Source organism: Olea europaea, chromosome 13 (assembly GCF_002742605.1).
Source record: "Olea europaea var. sylvestris chromosome 13, O_europaea_v1, whole genome shotgun sequence".
Lineage (NCBI taxonomy): Eukaryota > Viridiplantae > Streptophyta > Magnoliopsida > Lamiales > Oleaceae > Olea > Olea europaea.
In genome coordinates, this window is record NC_036249.1 from 1,983,897 (window position 1) to 1,995,293 (window position 11,397).

General features: G+C 33.6%; 1 protein-coding gene across 1 annotated transcript in view; it reads right to left on the bottom strand.

Annotated features, from left to right (window-relative positions):
• LOC111408286 (beta-xylosidase/alpha-L-arabinofuranosidase 2-like) overlaps positions 1-1,996 on the bottom strand; it is a 7,096-nt gene extending 5,100 nt beyond the window's left edge. Inside the window, exons 1-6 of the mRNA XM_023038062.1 lie at positions 1,529-1,996; positions 1,116-1,421; positions 864-1,033; positions 676-776; positions 256-597; positions 5-174 (exon numbers count right to left, since the gene is read on the bottom strand). Coding sequence (XP_022893830.1) covers positions 5-174; positions 256-597; positions 676-776; positions 864-1,033; positions 1,116-1,421; positions 1,529-1,996 — 1,557 coding nt within the window. The remainder of the gene's footprint in view (positions 1-4; positions 175-255; positions 598-675; positions 777-863; positions 1,034-1,115; positions 1,422-1,528) is intronic.
• Positions 1,997-11,397: the final 9,401 nt, after the last annotated feature.

Consider the following 11,397-nt stretch of genomic DNA (forward strand, 5'->3'; position numbering starts at 1 on the left):
TCGATAAATCAATCCCTGCAACAATAACAGTTGCATCTGCATTCTTGGCTGCTTGCATTGCAGGGAATATCAAGCTTGCATTCTTGCACATTATATCTCCGCAACCCATTGCATATTGCACTTCTGCGTATTTTGAGAAGCCATCAATTGGAGATGTATATTTACACGGGATACCTGCAATTTTCGACCAAAAATTTGTGAAGACTCGATGTGAAAGATTAACGATAGAAAATTGTTAGACCGGTACATTTATACCTTCATAATTCCCAATCATGGCAGTGGTAGCATTTGCATGTGGCCCAACAACTGCTATTGTTTTAATCTCGTCCGTGTTCAAAGGCAGAGTTCCGTTTAAGTTCTTGAGAAGAACCATTCCTTCTCTTGCTGCTTGAGTTGCCAGTTCAATGTTTTCATCAGAACACACATCCTGCTTGCCAAGAGACTCGTATTTTGAGCTTCCATCAAAAAAACCAAGCCTCATTAGCACAATATAGAGGTTTTTGAGGGCCTCATCTATGTCTTTCTCACTAATTTTTCCTTGCATTACTGCTTTGTCAGCATAATTCGTGTAGTAATTCCCGCAATCCAAATCCAAGCCTGGATGAATAGAAAGAATCAGATCATATAATTGGCCCGAAAAAAAAAATTAAAAATAAATGATAGACAATGACAAGCCTGCTTTCATAGCTTGTGAAACAGCGTCTTCTGGTTCGTCATGGAGCCATTTTTGATTGTCTACCATTACTTCAATAGAATCACAATCCGAAACTATGTATCTGCAATGCAAAATTTGTTATTCGATTAGACATATGCTGCAATATGATAAGATCTTTAAAAGAATTGAAATTTTTGTATATGAATACCCGTGAAGGTCCCATTCTCCCCTAAGAGTATCCTTCAGAAGCTTTTGATCCGCACAAGCTGGAATGCCATTGATGCGATTGAAAGAGCACATAACACTCATAACATCTCCTTCTTTTACACACATTTCGAAGGGTTTTTGGAAAGTCTCCAGCATGTCTTGTTCAGTTACCTTAACACAGAAACAAACAGAAGATTAAAATTATGAAGAAATATGACTTGATAAATGATTCATTTTTACATGTTTATTTTACCAGAGCATCGTAAGTGGTGCGATCAACTCCGAGCCAACTATCGACATCATAAGCCGCATAATGCTTGCAACAAGCAGCAACCTTGACAGGTCTGGAGTTAGGGTCATCAGTACTTTCAAGCCCTTCGATATCCTGCAAACCTCTGACATAGTTTGCTGCATATGTTCCAACAACGAATGGATCTTCACCGGGTGTCTCTAATGTTCGTCCCCATCGGGGATCTCGTACCACATTAATGTTTGGACTCCAGAATGTCAGTCCAGCATGTCCTAGATTATACATAGCTCTTGCTTCAGTCGACACAACCTGCAAATGTGGGGGAAAAAATCATTGCTCTATTTAGTATTATTCAATACTACATACTGAATCACATGTACGTCTAGTCCTATGCATCAAACATAATCCGAATTTACCTGGCCAATGGTTTTCCACAATGTCTGATTAAAAGATGCAGTTGTTGTAATGGGACAAGGGAAGCTTGTTGCACCAGGGACAACGTCATCAAAAAACGTGGCCTTGCTATTCAACTGGCCTACTTTGGAGACACCGTGCAATGCCTCCGACCACCACTCATACTTAGCAAGTCCAATCCGGGGAACTCCATAAGCTGTATCCCCAATCTGTTGCACCTTTTCCATCAATGTCATTCTATCAATCAAATCCTTAACCCGAACACCATACGACAACGATGAATCACAATAGGTGAAATAATCCATGTCCAATCCAAGGTCATTAAACCTTTGTGGATCACAAATCTTTGTGTAAATTTTGGTAAGATTTGACGGTGAATCATTAATTGTGGCAATTGAAGGGGCATTTCTTGCCTCAGAAATGGCCAAAAGAACAAGTATAGAACAGAGAAGAAAGGAAATTTTGGCCATTTTTTTTTTGTTACATAATGTATATAGAAATGGCCTATTAATAGGATTTGGAAACTTATCCATTTTCATTTTAGATTAAAATTAGATAAGACAATATTATCTCAAAATATTCATATTCTGTTGAATTCAAAATCCATATTGTTTGAAATTCGGTTAATTTTAAATCTTTCAAAATCCTGAAACCCAAAATATCATGATATTAGTGGAGTAATTTGTAAACAATAATTTTTAAATGATTATAAATTGTTGGATATAATACTATCTTATTTAATGATGGTAAATTGAGTGATATCCAATAGAACAATAATGACAATAATATCTTTTATAAGTAACTAAATTTTAACTTTCACCATCATTAATTACGAATTAAGGCTTTGCTCAAAAAAAGTAATAATTAAATTAATTTCTATTTGAATAATCTAATCCCATAAGCATGTTTGATAACATAATTTAGATAATACTGTCGAAGATAAGCTAAAATTTTAATTTATTAAAATATTATATTTCTACTTCTTCTTCTACTTCTTTTTTTTTAAAAAAAAATTTATGAATCTTCACGTACTATCTCGGTATAATAAATTACTAGGAATAGATACAAATTATCAACTTTTATTTGCCACATAAAAGTTATTGAAAGATAAGATATATTTTGACTTCTTTGTATACCCCAATTCAAAATTGTTAAAAAAATTAGATTTTAACCATAAATCGAAAAGAAAAATATATCCAAATCCAGATTTAATGAAGATAAGATTTTACAACAATCAAAAAATTTTCCCAACTGCAAAATATACATCAAAGCAGACAAAGTCTTTTCTGACATGGCTTAAAGAATTACTAAATTCGTGGTGTACAGAGAAAATTAATAAAAACTAATTTGCACAAGATGTGTAGAAGCATAATATTATAATAAATTAAAATTTTAGCTTATAATTAGGTGATTCAAATAGAAGTTAATTTAATTATTAATTCCTTAATTTTTTTTTGGCTAAGCCTTAATTGGCAATTATTAATTAATAATGGTGGAAGTTACAATTTAGAATCTTATATGAGATATTATTGTTATTACTGTTCTGTTTGGATCTTACTGAATTTACAATCATTAAATAAGATTTATTAAACTCAACTATTTCTCAATTTATTGTACACATAGACATGCATGCACACACGTTATTTTTCATAATTTGTTGATTAGAAGTAAAATATTCAGTAAATTTACCCTTGTTGAAAATGAAGTTTAGAAATATGATAAATTGTTGTGCTAATTTTTCATATTTTTCTTGAATAATTTTTGAGTTATGTCGAAATAAAAATGAAAATCGTTGAAAGCTGAATTTTGTTGTGTTTTTTTTTTTTTTTTTTTGGTAATATATTCAATATATTAATGAAGAGAAAATATGTTGGATAAGAACTTGTATGCAACTATTCATACATTTTTCTTCAACCAAAAGATACAGCGACGATCTTGATGAGTTCAGAACATTTAAAATAAACACACTAATTGATATGTATATGCAAAAACCCATTTTCCTAAGCATGTTGTATGCCACATTCTGCAAATATTCTCAAACTAAAATAATTAATAATGTTCATGTATTTTGGTATATTAAAAAAAATATATATCAAAAACCACTGCGCTGCATCTCCTTGCAGATTTTTCCATGGTTTTGATGGTTCTTTAGAAGAAAATATGCAATTTATCAACCGAAAACTTTGGTATAAAAAAAATTATAATAATGTTCTGATGATCTCTCACAATTAATTCTTCTCTAAAATCCCTTGAGTGTAAATTTAATTTGTTGTCCTTTGTTGAGCCCAAATAAATATGCCTCACATTCTTGGCCACTTGGAGTTCTTTGGGCTGGGTTTATTGTAATGGATCTTGGTCCATTTATTAAGAGAAGCATGTTCCCATGAAGTGCAACTTATGCCTTTCTTCAAGATAAGATCTGGCCATACATATGGCCATCTCCTCACTGTCGATCAGCGACTGTTTGCCTTACCTGATTAAAACACTTGGACGCCTCATTCTTTTTCGAGAGAGATCTATTCTGGTTTTCTAAGTGTATTCTAGGGTTTCTCTTTTCTCACGCATCACTGATATCTCTGAGTGAAAATATTTCTATAAATCTAAGGGTCCGTTTGATTGTAAAGATGGAATTGAATTGCCTAGAAAACGAATTCTAGGGAATTGAATTACCTAGAATTGTTTTCCTGGGAATTGTAAATTATTGTGTTTGATTGGTATAATTTTCTACGTGGAAAATGTTGAAATAAAAGTGTTTTTTAATATTCGTTTGATTTTGTTTTACATGAAAATTGTCAATTAAAGGGAAATATTTTTTTACAATAATTCTTAGAATTGGTTTCCATTACCAACAAAAAAAAAAAATAATAATAATCGCTACTATAAGGTGGAATTTGAATTCTCACCCTAAAACAAGGAAAATTCCAAGTTCCAAGAAATCCAAGAAATGCAATTCCACGGAAAATATAAGGTATCAAACACCAAAAGTTGGAATTTCCAATTCCAATTCCATCTTCTTCTTCTTTTTCCATTTCCATGCTATCAAACACTCCCTAAGTGATTTTGATACTACACTTGATGTGTAACTTTGTGATACTGCTTCGTGCAAGTTTGTGGTGGTGTTGTGATAGCGAGATCAGAACTGTGAAGAAACTGTGTTTTTTCGTACATTTGTAACATTCTTGGGTAATTTTCTAGTGGGTCTAGAGCTAAATCTACTTAGTAAATGCTCAACGTGGTGAGTAGCCCGTAAAGCTGAACATCCGGGCCTTTGTGGCGAAAAAATCCTTTGTGTTCCATTTTTATTTCTCTTGCAACTTTATTTTTCTACGAATTTTGCGATAATTTGTTTTTCGTTTAACCTCTTGAGAACCTACAAGTGGTATCAGAGCATCTTCTCTAAAGGATTTGGATATGGTTTTGATTTTTTTTTAAAACCCTAAGTTTTTTAAAAACCGTTTTTATTCGTAGATCTTTTAATCTCAAAAAGTTTTCTTTACTGAGTGAAAAAATATGTTTCTCTGAAAATTTGATGGTATATCTCACATCGATTCATCTTTCTGGTTGGATCCCTTGAAATCTTGAATACTCTTCTAGGTTGATCTCTAAGATTTTATGATACTCATCAAGTTCTAGGGTTCGAAATCAATTTTTTTGATAAATTTTTCTGAATCGTTTTTAAACTTTGTAATCTGTTGTTTGTTCTGAGTTTTGGTGAGTAAAAAATTTTAAACTCACTACCGAGTCACGGTGATATTCTTGACTCACTCCGAGTCCTTGGTGAGCTGAGTCAACTCGTTCCGATTCTTACTGAATTCCCACTGAGTCATTATCAACAGTGAGTTGTTTGTGCTTATACTAAATTCTTGCATTGTCTCCGGTATACTCTGAACCCCCTCCTTATTATTGTTGATTACCTGTGTCAATCTTTGAAACTGGTTATTAAGGTAAGTCACCCTCTTGTGCTTTCCTTTGTCCAAGGTCTCATTTGAGGACCTAGGAATTTGAGGGAGTATTGGAACAAAGGGTCACCACCCCTTAAACCTTTTCAAGAATTGAGAATTGCACATTTAATTACAATATGTGTGATTCTGTCACTACATTTATCATCATGTCCACCGCACACAAAATTGAGAATGATGTATGGAATAAAAATGGTGACTTTAGTTTACGGAGACAAAAATTGAGGGCTCTGTTGTTACAACAGAGATGTGCACATGCTATTGATAACATTTATCCTGTTGAAACTAGTGCATATAGGAGACAAGAATTAGATGATATTGCTTGGAGCTCTATTTTTCTTCTTCTGTCTGATAGTGTAATCAGAAAAGTTGGTGAAACTACATATGCACAAGCCTTGTGGGATAAGCTGGAATCTCTTTACTTAATAAATCCACTCCAAATAAATGTTATCTTCTAGGACAGTTTTACAATTTCAGATTTGATACATCCTTAGGGCTAGAAGAAAACATTGATAAATATGTTAAACTAGTTCAGGATCTAGAAAATTGTGATGAAAATCTCTATGAAGATCAACAAGCTGTTGGCCTTCTAAACTCTTTAAGTGACAGATATAGGGAGATAAGAAATGTCTGGGAATATGGGGGGCAAGATCTTACAGTTGACATAATAATCTCTTCCCAAAGAAATAGGGAACTTGAATTGAAAGTTGAGTCAAAGGATTCTAGCTATGGTGAAGGCTTACACATAAAAGAAAAACAAAATTAAAATAAGAAGAATGCTATATGTAACTTCAACTCCCATAAAAAAGGTAAACCCCAAAATTCAAAATTCAGAGACAAAAATAGAAACCAAGTAAAATCCAAAAATCAAATTAGAAAATACTACTATTGTGGTAAAACAGGACACCTGATCAAAGATTGTTTTAAGAAATTATTTAATACAAAAGAAAAACAAAATTTTAATGGTTCTGCAGTTGTTGTCTACAAAGGATACCCAGATATACAAGGGGTTGTCCTTATTAATACCATCAATAGGAACCCAAATGAATGGGGTTTAGATTCTAGGTGCACCTTTCATATGTGCCCCATTAAAGATTGATTTTCTGATTTTGTTGATCTGAACGGGGGCAAGTGAAGATGGGAAATGACATGAGTTGTCAAATAAAAGGGATAGGAAAGGTGGATCTCCTGATAGAAAATAATTTTGTATTCAAACTAGACAAAGTGAGGTATGTACCTAAACTAAAAAGAAATCTAATTGCTTTGGGAGAGTTAGATGAAAAGTATGATATAAGAATTCATAAAAGCTCTATCAAGTTGATATCTGATGACAGAGAAGTTATCTCTACTCCTAAGATCAATGGAATTTACACTCTGCAAGCTGAACCTCTGGTAGGTTACAACTCTGCAGCCATTGATTTGCAATGTGATAAGTCTTTAATTTGGCATAGAAGACTTGGCCATATGTCTGATAAGGGATTAACTATTCTAAGTAAACTTGAATTTTTTGGAAAAGATAACTTTGAAACACTGAGTTTTTGTGAAGACTGTATAATTGGTAAACAGAGTAAACTACCTTTTAAATCCGAAACTCATAAATCTACCTCTATTTTGGATTATCTTCATGCTGACCTATAGGGTCCAGTATCCATTAATACCCTTAGTGGATTCAGATTTTACTTACTCATAATGGATGATTTTTCAAGAAAAGTATAGACCTTTTTATTGAAACAAAAATCTGATACTTTTCAAAATTTTAAACAATGGAAAATTATGATTGAAAACCAAACCAATAAGAAGATCAAAGCACTAAGGACTGACAACGGCCTTGAGTTTTGTAATCTGGAATTTGATTCTTTCTGTAAAGAATCTGGAATACTAAGGCATAGAACTATGACATACACCCCTCAGCAGAATGGGCTAGCTGAAAAAATGAATAGGACCCTACTAGAAAAGGTCAGATGTATGCTACACAGTTCAGGGCTCTCAAAATTCTTTTGGGAAGAAGCTCTAAAAATTGCAACCTTTTTGATAAATAGAAGTCCTACTAGTGCCATTGACTTACAAATCTTTGAAACACTGTGGTCAAATACTTCAACTGACTATATTAGACTTAAAGTTTTTGGTTGTACTGCATGCTCCCAGCAAATTGAAGGTAAACTTGAACTAAGATCTCAAAAATGTGTTTTCTTGGGATACGGGGAAGAAACTATAGGGTACAGGCTTTGGGTTAAGAGTGAAACTAGTTTTAAAGTGATCATTAGTAGAAATGTTATCTTTAATGAGAATGAGTTTTCTTGCAAAATACAATTTGAAGCTAAACCTGCTGGATCTATACCTATGAATGAAATTGTTCTTGAAAATCCAGAAAATAATCCTAATGAACAAAATGAATTTATTGAGGTAGAGACTTCCCAGTCCGATGTTAATCAGGATCTGAGTGAACCTGAATCTGATACTGAATCTAATAATCCTTCTCTCAGTGATTACCAGTTAACAGGAGATAGAGACAGAAGAAATAGGATTTCATCCACTAGATATAATAACGATGAATTTGTTACCCTATTTTTTATCCTAAATTCTCTAAATTCAGAACCTGCCACCTTTGAAGAAGCTGTAACCTGTTCCGACTCCAAGTTATGGAAAGATGCTATGAATGAAGAAATGGACTCCTTAATAAAAAATAAAACTTGGATCCTTGTCAACAAACCTAAAAATTAAAAGGTTGTTGACTATAAGTGGATTTTTGAGATAAAAGAAGGAGATTCTACTACTAAAAATAAAAGATACAAAGCAAAACTGGTTGCAAAGGGGTACACTCAAAAGGAAGAAATAGATTATAGTGAAATCTTTTCTCCTGTTGCAAAATATACTTCTATAGGAATTCTTCTTGCCTTAACTGTTCATTTTAACTAGGAGCTTGATCAGTTGGATGTAAAAATAGCCTTCTTAAATGGAGACCTTGAGGAGACTATTTATATGATTCAACCAAAAGGTTATGATGTAAAATCAACTGTGGAAAATGTATGTTTGTTAAAGAAATCCCTCTATGACCTGAAACAGGCCCCCAGACAATGGTATAAAAGGTTTAACTCTTATATTCAGACCTTGGGCTTTATTAGGAGCAGCTATGATTCGTGTTTCTTTTTCAAAGGGTCAGGTGGACCTGAATCTGTTTATCTACTTTAATATGTAGATGATATGTTGCTTGTATGCCTTAACAGATCAGAAATTGATGTTATTAAAGAAAAGTTAAAATCTGAATTTGAGATGAAAGATTTAGGACAAGCTAAGAGAATTCTTAGGATGGAAATAGAAAGAAATAGAAACAATTGCACACTAATCCTAAAACAATCTGCTTATGTGCATAAGATACTTGAAAAGTTCTCCATGCTTGATTGCAAATCTGTTTCTTTACTACTTTCCAACTATTTTAAATTGTCCACTGAACAATGACCAAAGACTGATGAAAAATTTAAAATGATGGAAAGAATTCCTTATGCTAACACTGTAGGATCTGTTATGTATCTCATGGCATGCGGTAGACCAGACTTAGCACATGGTATAAGCATATTCAGTCGATTTATGTCTAGTCCTGGTGAATTACATTTGCTTGCTATGAAATGTATGTTGAAATATCTGAAAGGAACATCAAATTTAGGCCTACTGTTTAAAAGATGTGATGATGGCATAATTTTAAAGGGCTATTCTGATTCAGACTTTGCTGGTGATTTAGATAAAAGAAGATCAACTTCTTCTTAAGTTTTCACTTTGTGTGATAGTTGCATTAGAAGCTAGTAGCCTTATCATCGACAGAGGCAGAATATATAGCTGTCTGTGATGCTGTTAAAGAAAGTCTTTGGTTAAGAGGTCTTTTGAATAAAATTGGTTTTATGAATAGCTCCGTCAAAATATTCAAAATTGGTTTTATGAATAGCTCCGTCAAAATTTATACTGATAATCAAAGTGTCATTCTTCTTAGCAAGAATCCAATGTATCATGATCGCACAAAACATGTTAATGTTAAATTCCATTTTGTTAGGAACATGGCTGAACAAGGCCTAATTAAGTTAAAGAAAATTTCAACTGAATATAATCCCTCTAGTTTGGGAACTAATGTTCTGCCCTTAAACAGGTTCAAAAATTGTTTGAAAATTCTAAACATTGTTTGAAGGGTATCATGTTTAGAAGATTCTAACTAAATTTTTTTTTTATTTGGATATTAATTTCTTTTTTTATATTTTTTACAAGAGAATAAGAGCAAATGAAACAAGTAGTTATCTAGCCACTAGAAATTGCCAAGAATGCTCAGCAAGGTGGAGATTGTTGAGCCCAAATAAATATGCCTCACATTCTTGGCCACTTGAAGTTCTTTGGGCCGGGTTTATTGTAATGGATCTTGGTACATTTATTAAGAGAAGCGTGTTCCCATGAAGTGCGACTTCTGCCTTTCTTGAAGATAAGATCTGGCCATACATCTAGCCATCTCCTGACCATCGATCAGCGACTGTTTGCCTTACTTGATTAAAAACTATTAGACGCCTCATTCTTCTTCGAGAGAGATTTATTCTGGTTTTCTGAGTGTATTCTAGGGTTTCTCTTTTCTCACACATCATCGATATCTCTGAGCGAAAATATTTTTGTAAATCTGAGTGATTTTGATACTCCACTTGATGTATAACTTTGTGATACTGCTTCGTACAAGTTTGTGGTGGTGTTGTGATAGTGTTTGTGAGGCGAGATCAAAACTGTGAAGAAATTTTGTGTTTGTTCGTACATTTATAACATTCTTGGGTAATTTTTTAGTGGATCTAAAGCTAAATATACTTAGTAGATGCTCAACGTGGAGAGTAGGCCGTAAGGCTGAACATCCGAACCTTTGTGGCAAAAAAAATCCTTCGTGTTCCATTTTTATTTTTCTTGCAACTTTATTTTTCTGCGAATCTTGCGATAATTTGTTTTTCGTTTAACCTCTTGAGAACCTACAGTCCTTATTATAATACAGGTGATGTTTGAGAGTGTTTGAATTATAATTTAATTTTATTAAAAATCAAAATAAATTTATCGTAACCCACCAATTACTGATTAGGTCCTACAATAAAAGATATGATCCCTTTTTTTCAATCAAGTATTTCTGTGCTTAGCAAATAGGTGATAGCATTTGGGGTGACAAGAATTTCATTTTCTAAATCTCCAGCAAGAAACATATGAAAAAGCAAGGCAAGAGAAGAGTTCACACATTAAAAACAGGTTCACGAATATCATCAATATCTACTGGAGGAGCAGCAATGAAGAACATTCTATTAGGGTTGGGAGACCCTATTATCTTATCTATTCTATGAACCACGGGGAAGAGGAAAAATCAGAGGATAAATGGAATGAGGTAGAGACCACCAGATATTCCTATTCTCCAAAAAAAAAAAAAAAATCCCAATTGCTTCTGCAACTGTTGGAAGCCAAGTTGGTTACACCCATACCTCCTAGACCAGTGTCAAATCCACTTCCCAGGAATCATAATCCTAATACCAAGAGTGAGCTTGCTCGTATTTATTGATTGCATACTGTTTTGCTGCTCGCATACCACCGTGAGTACTTAAGCAGACCTAGATAGAACTAATCTCGAAGCGAACTGATCTCGAAGTGGACTGGGTTGTGTCTACGGCGGGAAGGGTGGATAGAAAGCGTGTAGTGAGGGTGCTTGTCAATCACTAGGTAGCCAGTCATTCTCTCAATTCCAATAAAATGCAATCCACGGACCTCGATCAAAAGAGGAAAGACAATGCCTGAACGCCGAACTCCATAAAAGACTCATGGAGGAAGAGCTAGTGACTCCCCTCATCGAAAGCTTTTACAAAAGATTCCAGACTATTCTTATTTTTTTTTCTTTTTTTCCTTTTTTGTGGGGGTGGGTG